The 13537-nt window shown below is 58.2% G+C and overlaps 2 protein-coding genes across 2 annotated transcripts; both read left to right on the plus strand.

Annotated features, from left to right (window-relative positions):
* Positions 1–572: 572 nt before the first annotated feature.
* Positions 573–3207, plus strand: UBL4A (ubiquitin like 4A). Its single transcript, XM_037511747.2, has 4 exons — positions 573–656; positions 792–897; positions 1047–1261; positions 1362–3207. Exons 1-4 carry the CDS (start codon positions 609–611, stop codon positions 1470–1472), a joined length of 480 nt encoding a protein of 159 aa, XP_037367644.1. The 5' UTR covers positions 573–608; the 3' UTR covers positions 1473–3207.
* Positions 3208–10323: 7116 nt separating this feature from the next.
* Positions 10324–12407, plus strand: LAGE3 (L antigen family member 3). Its single transcript, XM_054695949.1, has 4 exons — positions 10324–10368; positions 10536–10603; positions 11525–11653; positions 11888–12407. The coding sequence occupies exons 1-4, from the start codon at positions 10324–10326 to the stop codon at positions 12000–12002; spliced, it is 357 nt and encodes a 118-aa protein (XP_054551924.1). The 3' UTR covers positions 12003–12407.
* Positions 12408–13537: the final 1130 nt, after the last annotated feature.

Consider the following 13537-nt stretch of genomic DNA (forward strand, 5'->3'; position numbering starts at 1 on the left):
CTCGGGTCCCTTTAGTCTTTGCCCTCTGGGCCGGGAGGGGGGCGGCGGGAGGCGGGTGGCCGGGAGCTGCGGGCCTGGGCGGAGACTGGTGTGGGGACGGGGCGGCCTGCCCAGCCCTGCCTCCACGGACACCCCTCTCGACCGGCGGGCCCCCGGGCTCTGGGGCGCGCCCGAGCGGGAGAACGAAGCAGAGGCCTAGCTCCCGGCCCGTGCTCCACCTCGGCTGCTTCCCCGCCAGCCAGCAAAGGGGTGACCCAGCCGCGGTCGGACTCCGGAGCCCCCGCCGGGGGTGGGCCCCGCCCGGCTCCTCCCGCAGCCCCCGAGCTCGGGCGGGGGGCTCGGGCCTCCCGCGCTCAACCGCCCCCTGGAGCCGCTCTGGCCCCGGCCTTTCCTCTCCCGGTCCCGGCGAGAGGCCGCGAAAATCTGGCGGGCGGGCGACGCGCTCGTGAGGCGGGACCCGAGGGTGCTCCTCCCCGGGCGGGGCGGGCGCCGGGCGCGCCCCTCTCGCGGCTTCCGGCGGCGGGCGGTTCCGGCGCGCGCCCGGGGCGGCGGCGCGCGGCGGGGCGGTGGGCGTGCGTACGGGCCGCAGTGGACGCCGCGCGGTCGCCATGCAGCTGACGGTGAAGGCGCTCCAGGGCCGCGAGTGCAGCCTGCAGGTAGCTCGCAGGGCCGGGCCGGGCCGGGCCGGGCCGGGCGAGGGCGGGGCCGGGGAGGCCGGGCGCGGGGGCCGCGAGCGCTGCCCCGCCCGGGACCCGCGGGCTCAACCCCGCTCCCACCCTCGGCCCGGCCAGGTGTCGGAGGACGAGCCGGTGTCCGCGCTGAAGCAGCTGGTGGCGGAGAAGCTGAACGTCCCCGTGCGCCAGCAGCGGCTCCTGTTCAAGGGCAAGGCCCTGGCAGGTAACCGGGGACGGAGACGCCCGGGGCGCCCCGCGGGCCGGTTCCGGCCAAGTGTGACCCCGGGAAGGTGTTGGCCCCTTCCAGCCCGAGCCGCCTCCCCGGGCCACCCGCCGCTGGGCTGACCAACTCCCGGACACTCTCTCCGGCAGATGGGAAGAGACTCTCCGATTACAGCATCGGGCCCAATTCCAAGCTCAATCTAGTGGTCAAACCTCTAGAGAAGGTGTCGCTGGAAGAAAGTGCTGCCAGGAGGCCCGGTGAGGCCCCGCCTGCACCCCCACCCGCCTGGCCGCTGGTGGCCAAAGTGCTGGCCCGCCACTTCAGCGCGGCAGATGCCAGCAGAGTCCTGGACCAGCTCCAGAGGGTGAGAAGGGCAGCCCACCCCCTTGCTAGCTGCTCCTGGCCAATGCCGGCCCCACGTCCCCCGCTGGCGCCCCCTGAACCTCCTGGCCTTCTTTCCTCAGGACTATGAGAGGTCTCTGAGCCGCCTGACCCTGGATGACATCGAACGCTTGGCCAGCCGCTTCCTGCACCCTGAAGTGACGGAGGCTGTGGAGAAGGGGTTCCCCAAATAGGATTCTCCGGGCGTGGGGAGGCGTCCCATCAGGCCGCCAGCTGCATGTAGCATTAAATGTCTTCTCCTCTGGCGATGTGGCTCGTGGTGACGATAGCCGCCGGGCCCCTGGGCCTGGCTCTCCATAGGTGCCAGGCGCCACTCAGAGTTCTTCATCTGGGGTTGCTCCCTCAGGCAGCACAAAAGGTGAGACAGCGAGGCCACGGGGAGCGAGTGGGGGTGCCCGACCTGAGTCCTGCCAGTGTCTAGAAGTGCCTCAGGGTGAGAAGGGGAAAGGGACTCTGGAAGGCTCCAAGAGATGGGCTTGGGATTTCGACTTGAGCCCACAGAGTATAAACCCTCGCAGGGCGCCTTCCCAAGAGCGGAGCAGCAGCTGGCCCCTGCTGCCCAGCCCCATCACCTGACCTTGCGCAGGAGGCCAAGTGACGCTCAACCCGGGGCCCCCACAGCAGCAGCTGCCTGCGCGCCCATGGAAAAGCAGGTTGGGGCATCAGGGGTGTACATGGGCCCAGACAAGTTGACTCTGCCTCACTGCGAGGGCCACAGCTTAAACCCCAGTTTCCTTCGCCCCTCCTCCAGCTCAGACCAGGGGCTCCGCACCCACCCCCTCCTCCTGTTTCATACACAAACAGGCCTCGAGCAGCGCTCCAGCCAGGCATGGCGCAGAGACGAGGCGTCCTGGCTCCTGGCATTGCAGCAGCCCCTGGGCGCCTCCTCTGCCTGTCTTCTCCCGGACAGGGGCTCTTCTCGCCGCTCAGGTGGCAGGTGGCTGACATGAGGCCACTCCGCAAGCGGCTCCCCAGCTCAGCCTTGGCGCCCCTGCCGGCCCACAGCACGGAGTGGGGCGCTTCTCTGCCGCGTGCGTGGACAGGGCTTCCACTGGGCGCAGCCCTCACTGCCTGAGAGAGCTCGGGATGCGGGGGTAGGCAGAGCATAGACTGGGCAACCCCAGTTCTCCCCCTGCGTTGTGCGGGGGCACCAGAGGCCATGTAGGCGCCTGTTCCTCTTCCGAGGGCACCCCGGGCAGCAGAGGCTGGAAGGGAGCCGCTGCGCAGGACGCCAGGAAGACGGACAGACGCGCGGCAGTCGAAGGCTTCAACGAACAGATGAAGCCCTGGCCTCCCCAGGGCTGGGCCCACCTAGCCGCGGCCGGGCAGCTCAGCGACTTCCCAGTGCTTTTCTTTTGAGTCAGGAAATGTGTGTTGAAATTTCAGGTAGCTCTAAAGGTGAGTGCGAACCTTTGACTTCTATCCGGAAGAAACTATGCCAGGCGCCTTCTGGCCTCCAATGACTGGTTCCTCCATAGAGGAAACTGTTCAACAATAAAGGAAACGGATTGGCTCACAAGGCTGAGAAGTCCAAGGGTATTGGCAGATGCGCTTTTCACCAAGTACCTGGTTTCTTCCTACCTCCCCTCTGCGTTCTGTGGTGCCTGCATCGTCCGGCTTAGGGACCCAGAGACAGCCGCCTGCCGGTCCCCCAGTGCCCGCCGCGGTGAGCTGCTTGCTCAGATGCCCAGCAAATAAAAGCTGTCCTCTCAGTGCTCAGAAGGGGGCTGTGCCTGCAGTCATTGGCGCCTGGGCAGGGGTGAGCAGGAGAACAGCTCTGGTCTGGCGGAGGTTGTGCGCGTAGAGGGGCAGTCAGATTTGGGGAGAGCTGAACGGTGGCCCCAAACAGCAACTCTGCTGCAGGGGAGCGACAGCCCGGAGCCTTCCAGACACACTCTGGAGATGGTCACTGAGCAGCGCCTCCCGGGCCTGGGTGACAGCACTCTGCAGGGTAGGTGCTGTGTACTGGGTGACTGTTCCCAGGTGTTGGTGCCCCAAAGGGGCAAAGTCCAGGGTGTTTGCTGCAGCCACACCAGCCAGGACCCAGTATCCGGCTGGGCTATCCCAGAGGCTTTGAAAGGGAGGCAGCTGGCTCTTGAGGAATTGCAGCGTTGGAGACACCAGGGCCCAGGGGCATCCCCACCGTGCCCAAGGGAGACTTGGTGTAGGAATCAAGGAGACATTTCCAGAAAGGGGAGGGGGTCCAGCGCTGCCAAGAAGCTATGTGTGGGCAGGGCGGAGCCACCTCTCCGGCCTTGTTGGGGTGAGAAGTGGCAGCAGGAGTGAGGACAATGACAGTGCCCCTGTGGCAGGAGTAGGGAGGGCACGCCATGAGGCCCCGGCAGGAAGGGGCATCGCGAGAGGAGACAGAATGGCATGTGGAGATGGAGCAGCCAGAGGCTACACCTGGTCTCTGCGCCTTGACACTGGGGGCGGCCCTAAACACAAACACCCACCCCAGGCGGGGTGGTCACAGCAGGCACTGACCCCTCTGAGCCAGGGGTCACCCAGCAGGTGGGGGCTAACTGGCCACTGTGGGGGGACGTGGTGCAGCTCTCAGGCCAGGCTGTCTGGTAACCCCTGCTGATGGCAGGACCCAAGCTAGAATGGCCGGAGACACAAACAGCTGCACCCGCCATCAGGTTGGGGGCGTTTCCCTGGGGCCCGGGGGATGGTGGACTCAGGATGGCAGCATTTGCTGGGAGCTGGGCCCCACTGAATTGGAGATGCCCTGGCAGCAGATTGGCTGTGCCCATAATCTGCCACCTCACAGGCCTCTGGTGCAGACCCGGCCAAAACCTGCTAAGGGGGCCTGCAGCTCCCGGGAGCGGGTACCACAGTCTGGGTGGCCTCCCTGGCACAGAACTGTGCTCCTTGCTCTCTGCCCTGCTCTCCGGCCTTTCCCACCTTCACTTCTCTGCTTGTTCCTCCCATTGCCTTTTGGTTCTTAAGTCCCTGCCAGCTGTTCACACTGGGGGGTACCCAGGCCTAGCCCACAGCCCTCCTCTGCCTCCCCTCACTGTCCTGCGCTCCCCTTGTGCTCACAGCGCCCTTTCTCCCGAGCACCTGCCCGTCTCTCTGGGGCCCAAGGGCACACAGGGCTTGCAGTTGGTAGCTCTGGGCCAGGCTTTTAATGACAGGAAGCCACCTGTGCCTCTCCTAGCTCAGCCTTCTCCACAGGCTAAGGCTGCCCCCCCCCCAATCAGTTGGTGTCCCCAAGGGAAAGGTGCACTTTCCCTTCCCTATGCACAAGGACTCCAGGCGCTTCCTGCAGACCTGAGGCAGCCTTATGTGACTCACCTCTGTTAGCCCAGACCAATGCCTCTGCCAGCCAAGCTGCCCTGGTGGCTGCAGAATGGCTGGCTGTTTTCTGGTTCTTTCTACTTATTCACCAGCATTTCTCTATGGGGACCTCTCCGTTCCTCCTTCTCTCTTGATTATCACAATAGATTCTCTCATTCAGCAACTTAAAATCCCTGAGTGGGGAGCCTCCCTGGTGGCGCAGGGATTAAGTCTCGCACTATCACACTACCACCAGCCACTGCAGCCTGAATTCCATCCCCAGCCAGGAAGCTGACCCACACAGCACAGCAGACCTCTCCTGTCTCCCCGCTGCTCCCCTCAGTGTATTTCAGTGGATCCAACTGTTCTGCTCCCCACTCTGTCTTGGGGAGTCCTCACACACCCCCCTCTGCACCTCTGGCCTGTACCCCAGTTCATCTATGCATAAAGAAATAATCTTTTTTAAAAACCCATGAGTGGGCAACCTTTATTTGGACTTCAGCGTGCACACAGTAAGGGACATAAGCCGAGCGTGCACTGCTCAGTGGAGTTTGAAAGTGAATACACCAAGGAGCCACTCCCCTGCAGAGCAGATAGGGAACCTTGCTGGCACCCCAGTGCCTGCCCTGCTGCCCCTCCTCATTGTCCTCTCCAGAAGATCTCACAGCCTTCCAGGGCTTAAGTTCTGCTAGATCGGCTCCCGGGCCCGCACCCTACACTTCACAAGGTGCTCCAGGCTCGTCTAGTACTTTTTTCTTGGCCAAGCTCTAGAGCCAGCCATTTCTTCAAGGAGCCCTGTTTCCTTTTAGTGGAGAACCTGAGCGTGCAACAAGGTCAGGGGCAGGGCGTGATCACAGCACTGGGTGTCACTGCTTCTAGACTCTAAGCAGACAGAGCTAGGAGACACATTTTCAAGAGTTCATACTGAGATGCCCCATAACAGCCCAGCAGCACAGTTTTTTCTCACCTTCCTTCCCACAGTGAGAATTCTGGCTCCTGACAACAGCGATATATTTATGCATTTGCCCTCCCAGATAAGAGTCTTTTGGAAAGTACATCCCAAATAGTCACACTCCCCTCGGCACTGCCGTGCTGACAGCAAACACGCTTAAAGTAGAATCAGTCTTCTCATCCTTAGGATGTATCCCACAAAGAACAGGCAGACAGCTGAGTTTGAAAGGCACCTGAATTATTTTCTGTGTTTTTTTAATTAAAAACCACCATCCAGGGCCTCCCCGGTGGCGCAGCAGTTGAGCACTGGGCTGCGAAGCTCCCCTTAGCTTCTGCAGCGCCAGTTCGATACCCGGCCGCCAGCGAGAGTCCCACATGGTGCACAGACCTCTCCTGCCGCGCCCGCTCCTCCCCTCGGCAGTGTATTTCATCGGTCTGCCTGTTCTGCTCCCCGCTCTGGCTCTGAATTCTCACCCTCCTGCACTTCTGACTGTACCCAGTGCTTGTATAAATAAATAAATAAATAAATATTAAAAAAAAAAAAAAAACACCATCCACTGTACCCTCTCTGCCCCTGCTCCCACTCCCACCCTGGTAACCTCAGCCCTGTCGTCAACTAGTATCTTTTTATTTCATTTTGTCTGTTCATCTGCTTTGTTTCCTTCCATTGCATATATAGGTGAAATCAGGCAATATTTGTCCTCCTGAATTATTTCACTTTGTATAGTCCCCAGTTCCTTCCATTTTGCTGCAAATGGCAAAATGTCTTCTTTTTACAGCTGAAACGGATGCCATTGTATATATGCACCATGTCTTCCTTAGCCAGTCTTCTCAGTAGGTACTCAGGTTGCGTCCATATCTTAGCTACTGCAAGTCATGCTGAAATAAGCACTGTGGCGCATACAATTGGAGTTGATGATTTCCAATTCTTCAAATAGATGCCCAGAAGTTTATTGCTGGATCATGAGGTAGCTCCGTGTTTAGTTTTCTGAGGAAGGTCCATACGGTTTTCCAAGATGGTTGTACCAATTTTATACCCATCATCAGCGTACAAGGGTTCCTTTTTCTACACACCCTCACCAACACTTGTTTCTAACTAGTCCTTTTGATGTAAACTGTTCTCCCAGGTGTGAGGTGATAGCTCATTGTGGTTTTGATTTGCATTTCCCTAATAAGTGATGATGAGACTTTTCTCATATGTCTGTTGGTCATCTGTATGTCTTCTTGGAGAAGTAGCCATTTAGCTTTTCTGCCCATTTTCTTTAGTTTGTTTTATTGTTGAATCACACAAGTTATTCATACACTTTGGCTATTAAGCCCTTATCAGATGAATATGAACAAATGTCTTCTCCCATCAGTAGGCTGCCTTTTTTTTCCTGCTAATATTGTCTTTCATTGTGCAGACTTTTTCATTTGATATAGTCCCAATTGTCTCTTTTGACTTTCATTTCCTTTGCCACTGGGCTCAACTCCCCACAGACATCTCTATTGCTGATATCATGGAACACAGCTCCTATATTTTCTTAAATATATTTTATGGTTTCTGGTATTTCATGAGGACTTTATTCCATTTTGAATTAATTTTTGTGTATGGAGTTAAAGAGTGATCTAGTTTTATTCTCTTGCATGTGGCTGTGCAGTTTTCCCAACATTTGATGAAGAGAATTACTTTCTTCATCATATGGTTATGGCTCCTCTGTCACAGATTAATTATTGATGCATGTGTGGGTTTATTTCTGGACTCTCCATTCTATTCCGTTGATCCGCGTGTCTCTTTTTATCCAATACCATGCCATTTTAGTTACTGTCTCTTTGTAATATACTTTGAAATTGTGTACTATGATGCCCCATTTTTCTTGTTTTTCTTGCCCCAATTTTCCTAATTTTTTCTCACTTGTTTATGTATACAAATGCAAGGTTTCTGTATATTGATTTTGAAACTGATACTTGACTGTATTTGTTTCTAACAGATTTTTTAATGGAGTCATTATATTCCACTATTATCATGCTGCAGATAGTGATAGTTTCAACTCTTCTTTTCCAACTCTGACTCCTTTTATTTAAGATTTTATTTATTGGGCCTCCCCGGTGGCGCAGCTGGATTGCAAAGCTGCCCGCAGCCTCTGCAGCGCCGGTTCGATCCCCGGCTGCTCCCCGGCCACCGGAGGAGGGTCCCACATGGTGCGCAGACCTCTCCTGCCACCCGCTGCTCTCCTCAGCAGTGTACTTCAGTCCTTCTGCCTGCTCTGCTCCCTGCTCTGGCTCTGGTGAATTCTCTCACCCTCCCGCGCTTCTGACTGTACCCAGTGCTTGTATAAATAAATAAATCTTTAAAAAAAAAAAGTAGTTTCTCCCTCTTAAAAAAAAAGATTTTATTTATTTTTATTTTTTGCATAGAACTGGGGTATGGGCCAGAGGCACAGGAGTATGAGAATTCACCAGAGACAGAATGGGAGCAGAATAGGCAGATATACTGAAATATACTGCTAAAGGGAGTAGTGGGTAAGATAGGAGAGATCTGTCTGCAGGGACATGTGTGTGTCAGCTCCCTGGCTGGGGCTCGAACTCAGGCCATAGCGTTGAAAGTGCTGAGACTTAACCCCTAGGCTACCAGGATGACCCTCCTTTCATTTCTTCTTGTCTAGCTGCTCTAGCTAAGACCTCTAGTACTAAGTTAAATAGAAATGCTGAGAATGGAGAAGCTTGGCCTTAAAGGAAAACCTTTTGAATATCACTTTTGATATATTAGCTGGGGATGTGTAGCATATGGCTTTATTGTGTTGACATATGTTCCTTCTATTCCCATTTTACAGGGTTTTTTAAACCATAAATGTGTGCTGAATCTGCATTGATGTGTGTGTTTTTGTCATCAATTAGATAAGCAATTAGGCTGATTTCTGTCTATTTAGTTTCAGTATTTTTCAACAAATATTTTTGAACATATAAAAATTTTTTTAAAGATTTATTTTTATACAAGAGCTGGGGTGCAGGCCAGAGGTGCAGGAGGGTGAGAGGATTCACCAGAGACAGAGCGGGGAGCAGAACAGGCAGAGGGACCGAAGTACACTGCTGAGGGGAGCAGTGGGTGTGGGAATCTCCCTGGCTGGCCAGGATGGAACTGGCATTGCAGAGGCTGCAGACAGCTTCACAGCGCTGTGCTCAACCCGCTGTGCCACTGGGGAGGCCCTATAAAATATTTTTGAACATATAAAAATATTTACATGAGTTAAAAGTCTAAATTATAGGGCCTCCCCGGTGGCGCAGCGGTTGAGCGCTGGGCTGCGAAGCTGCCCGCAGCCTCTGCAGCGCCGGCTCGATCCCCGGCTGCTCCCCGGTCAGCAGTGAGGGTCCCACATGGCGCGCAGACCTCTCCTGCCGCCCGCTGCTCCCCTCAGCAGTGTACCTCGGTCCTTCTGCCTGCTCTGCTCCCCGCTCTGGCTCTGGGGGATCCTCTCACCCTCCCGCGCTTCTGACCGTACCCAGTGCTTGTATAAATAAAACAAACAAATAAATAAAACATGCCTCTAAAAAAAAAAAAAAAAAAAAGTCTAAATTATATAAAAAAAGGTATAGTCCAAGAAATTCCATCTCCATCTCAACCCCCTGTAAATTACCATTTTCTTTCCTTTAGTGTTTCTCCTTCCTATGGCTTCCTCCTCCCCCACTAAGTGTGTGTGTGTCTGAGAGTATGTGTTCCTTTGCACTGTACTTTTTTCATATAACAATTTACCTGCAAATCATTTTTTTTAAAGATTAATTTATTTATACAAGCACTGGGTACAGTCAGAAGCGCGGGAGGGTGAGAGAATTCACCAGAGCCAGAGTGGGGAACAGAACAGACAGAGTGACGAAGTACACTGCTGAGGGGAGCAGTGTGCGTGGCAGGAGCGATCTGTGCGCCATGTGGGACCCTCGCTGGCGGTCGGGGATGTAACCGGCGCTGCAGAGGCTGCGGGCAGCTTCGCAGCCCAGCGCTCAACCGCTGTGCCACCGGGGAGGCCCCAAATCATTTTTTTATTAAGAGATTTCCATAGCTTTGCTGCCGCTTTTAGGAGTGTTGTATGAGTGTGCCATGGTTTATTTGACGAATGCCCTGCTAATGGACACTGTGTTCATATAGTTTCATGTTATCAACTATGATATAGCGGCTTTGTAAATAGTGTTTCACATTTTTCCGTAGAACTGGGGTGTAGGGCAGAGGTGCGGGCGGAGGGGGCGGGGTGAGAGGATTCACCAGAGACAGAGTGGGGAGCAGAAGAGGCAGATCCACTGAAATCCACTGCTGAGGGGAGCAGCGGGGAGGCAGGAGAGGTCTGCTGCGCCCTGTGGGTAGCTCCCAGGTGGGGTTAGAACTCAGGCTACAGTGGCTGGTGATAGCTTGATAATGGTGAGACTTTAACCCCTGCACCACCAGGGAGGCCGTGATTTAGGGTCTATTTGAGGGGAGAGCTGACAGGACTTAGAGACCTGGGCCAGCTTCCGCTCGGCCTTGTGATTGGAAAGCAGGAAATCAGAAGCAGCCCAACCCTCGCCGTCGGGCCCGCTCCCTTACGACGGGTGGCCCAGAAGGGCACACTGTGAACAATTCGGGGGGCTCCGGGAGAAGGACGCTGCAAACCGGCCCCAATGCCAACCCGCGGGGGGGCCCCTCAAGCGCTCCAGGGCACCGCAGGAAACGCGGCTCCCACGGGACTGTGCGGGGCCTCCCGCGGTGTCAGTGCCGATGTGACCCGTGGGGGCGGGGGGCCGAGCGGGGCCCCGGGGGCTGTCCACGCTCCCCCGTGCCCCGCGATGGCGCCCGCACGGCGTGCCTTGCGGGGCCGGCGGTTTGCTGAGGTGCCTGGGGGGGGGGGTCACATGGGCCCATGGGGCGGGGCTTGGCGCATGCTCACTGGCCGTGGTGCCCGTGGGGTCCTGGCGACGCGGGGTGTTTGCGCAGGCGCATTAGGGTCACCACGTTCCAAGGAGGTGCGCCCAAAGGGATGCGCCTGAGGGGCCGCTAATTGGCTGGGAAGCTGCGGCCTCTGGGGCACCCCGGACGCAGCGACAGCAATGTTCGCGGAGATGCCCCGTGAGTCCGCAGGAGATTGTGCGTCACGCGTGGCGCGAGGGGTGCTCACCCGATAGGCAACCAGGGCTCGCCCGGGCCCGCGGGCATCAAGGTGGGCTCGGCGGAAGCGATACAATGTATGGCGGCATCTCCAGAAGCTGCTGCATACAGGCCAACTAGTGGGTCCAGCTCCCGTCCCCCGGAGGGAGGAAACCTCGCGGAGGCGCCTCAGTGTTCCCGGCGGCTGACGGGAGCGCCTGGCCGGGCGCGAGTCGCGGGGTGGTCGAAGGCAGGAAGGCGGGAAGCGGCCACGCGCCGCCAACGTCTCGGACCCTGTGTGCGCAGGCGCGGAGGGGCGGTGTCGGCGCGGGGGGGGTGGAGCCGGCGGACGGAGCGAGCGGCTCTCTGGGGGCGGAGTCGGAGGCGGAGCTCGGCGGCGATGCTGGCGGCGGGCGCAGGCGCGGGCGGCGCCGAGGGCTCGGACGACCTGGCGGCCCCCGGCAGTCCTGGTGGCGCGGGAGCGGCCGCCGCGGGTGCCGGGGGAATTCCGCGCATCGGGCGAGGCCTGCACGCCCCGGGCCCGGGCGGAGACGCGGCTTCCAGAAGACCGGGACACCGGCTGCACATACTGTAGCCTGCCCCAGGGGGCAGCCGGCGCGGCCGCTGGGGCGGGTCGGGAGTGGGAGGATGGACAGGCTGGGGGCCTGGAGAAGCGGGGTAGCCCAGGCCGCCGGCAGGTGCGTTTTTAGGGCTGCTGAAGACGGAGAACCGGGGCGCCTGAGGGGCGGCGAAACGCGCGCAGAAAGGCGCTGAGGCAGCTAGGGGGCGGGCGGAGCGGGTGGCCTGGGGGGCGGGAGGAGGCCTGAGGGAGGAGATGAGATGGCTTGAGAGGGACCCGAAGCCCAAAATCGTGTGGATGTTGCCTTAACCGTACCCCACCAGCGCACTCAGCGTGCCTTTTCCATCTGCGCTGGAGGCGGAGATCGCCCGCGGGTCCCTGGCCCCAGATGCTGAGCCCCACGGAGCGGCGGTTCGGAAGGAGCTGGCGGTGACCGGCTGCGTCCTGGCAGTGTGAGTGCCACGCGGGGCCCGGTGGGCGTGGCAGCCAGCGTGCGCTCTGTCCGCTAGGGGCGCCCCGCGGGAGACTGGGAGGCCCTCGGGCGTGGGGCCGGGAGGCAGGGGTGCACCAGCCCGCCACCGCCCAAGGGGGCTCCTCGTGGGCTCGGTGCGGTGGCAGCCGGAGGGCTTGCCCGAGCAGGGGAGGAGTTACCACCGCCACTTGGATTTTCTTTCCTTCCCTTTTAGCCACTGGACAGCTGAAGATTCTCGCCTCCTCAGAATTTCCATCATCAACTTTCTAGATCAGCTTTCTCTGGTGGTGCGCACCATGCAGCGCTTTGGGCCCCCTGTTTCCCGCTGACCCCAGCCTGGAAAAGGGGCCTTGCGCGTACCCCGTGTCCCTCCCGAGGCATCCGTCCTAGGGCCCAGCTTCTTGCAGCACTTGCCACTTGGTTGCAGGGGCTTCATCTTTGGCGCTACTGGCCCGCCAGCACTCGGGTTCCCCACATTGTGTTTGCTGCTTAAATGCTAACTTCACAAAGTAAAACTGAGCAACTATTCTGTGTGTGTTTCTTTTCAAATACAGCGGCTCCAAATACTCTTGCCTTTGCCCTCAGAGGGAAGGTTGTACTCACAGAGTTCAAGGTCATTGAAGACAATTTAGGACATGGAAGAAAAGGATGAAAATAAACTGGGCCAGTGTTTTGAATGTGGTGACTATATAGCTTCTCTATAAAGTTCGGCATTACATTTTTAATTTTTTTTTCATTGAGCATGAGCTTTCCCTCTTCTTAAAGTCTTTAAAAACCATTGTGTTCAGATTCTTTTCAATTTTTGCTCCATTATAGGTAATGATTCGGTGGCATTCTTGTATACAAATTCTTGCATGAATGATTGTGTCCTTAGGTAGGCCTTAACAAGTAGAAATGCTATTAAAAATACTTTTTTTAAAAAGGTAGGCTTACTAACTGAACTACTCCGTGAGGTCAGGTCACTGTGGGAGGCGGCCCCTCCCTCCCTCCCGGCTCCGGGTCCCTCACCACTGCATCTCCTCAGTGAGGGATCTTAAGGCCCGCTCGGCCCGCAGGGGCCAGCCCCACAGAGGGAGTAGAAGCAGAGCTTGGGGCTGGCTTGGTTGGGAAGAAGAGGTGCTGGTGCAGGGCTTCAGCCTCCGGTGGGGGTGCTCCCTCCCCGGGATGTGGCCCTGCAGCCCGGAGCTCAGCCCTGGCAGCTGTCTTCCACAAGCAGGTGCACGTTTGCTCCAGGGCGGTCGTGTCGTCTCACCCTGTAGAGCCCACAAGGCACGGGCAGGCTCTCCATCTGCGGGCAGCGGGTGAAGGAGCGTCCTGTTGCCCTCAGTGGCTCTTTCTACCAGAGCCAGTCGTTCTACCGCGCCAGTCGTTGCGCAGCAAGCCCACAGGCTGGCAAGGCAGGGAGGCTGGCGGGCCTCCCAGCCCTGGCGAATCTCCACTCTCTGCTCGGGCTCCCCCTGGAGTCCTGCCCCTCTGCGGCCCCTCGTCCTCTCGTGGCCGTCTCGCCGCAGCCACCTCTGTGATGCCGCCCTCACAGCCCCAGGCGCATCCACTCACGCAGGCCCGCACCACGCTCCAGGTGCCCCCCATCGGGCCCGCGCGCCCCGGGTCCATGCTCCCAGGCGCCTCCTGCATTCAAGGCCGCAGGTGATGGCCACGGAGGCCACCGCTCACCCGACAAGCATCCCGCCGCTTTCCGCTTCCCCTCTGGTCCGGGGCGTTGGGCCAGGATGGTCTGCCGCTGTCCCCGGGAGCGCTCTGCTCTGACTGCGTGTCACCGGAGGCACCTGTCCCTGGGGGCCGGCGGCTCGGCGTTCCCGCACTCGTCCGTGACTGCGTCCTGCCGTGCCGTGAGGCCCCGTGA

This window comes from Talpa occidentalis, unplaced genomic scaffold, assembly GCF_014898055.3.
Source record: "Talpa occidentalis isolate TD23 unplaced genomic scaffold, MPIMG_talOcc4v2.1 talOcc4.15, whole genome shotgun sequence".
Classification (NCBI taxonomy): Eukaryota; Metazoa; Chordata; class Mammalia; order Eulipotyphla; family Talpidae; genus Talpa; species Talpa occidentalis.

What these genes read in the sequence shown, in the direction of transcription:
- UBL4A (XM_037511747.2), top strand. Translation starts at nt 609, where the DNA reads ATGCAGCTGACGGTGAAGGCGCTCCAGGGCCGCGAGTGCAGCCTGCAG. An exon ending in GCCGCGAGTGCAGCCTGCAG is followed by an intron (nt 657 to 791) that starts GTAGCTCGCAGG and finishes CGGCCCGGCCAG; the next exon opens with GTGTCGGAGGACGAGCCGGT. An exon ending in CAAGGGCAAGGCCCTGGCAG is followed by an intron (nt 898 to 1,046) that starts GTAACCGGGGAC and finishes TCTCTCCGGCAG; the next exon opens with ATGGGAAGAGACTCTCCGAT.
- LAGE3 (XM_054695949.1), top strand. Translation starts at nt 10,324, where the DNA reads ATGGCGCCCGCACGGCGTGCCTTGCGGGGCCGGCGGTTTGCTGAG. An exon ending in GGGGCCGGCGGTTTGCTGAG is followed by an intron (nt 10,369 to 10,535) that starts GTGCCTGGGGGG and finishes AGGGGCCGCTAA; the next exon opens with TTGGCTGGGAAGCTGCGGCC. An exon ending in AATGTTCGCGGAGATGCCCC is followed by an intron (nt 10,604 to 11,524) that starts GTGAGTCCGCAG and finishes GTACCCCACCAG; the next exon opens with CGCACTCAGCGTGCCTTTTC.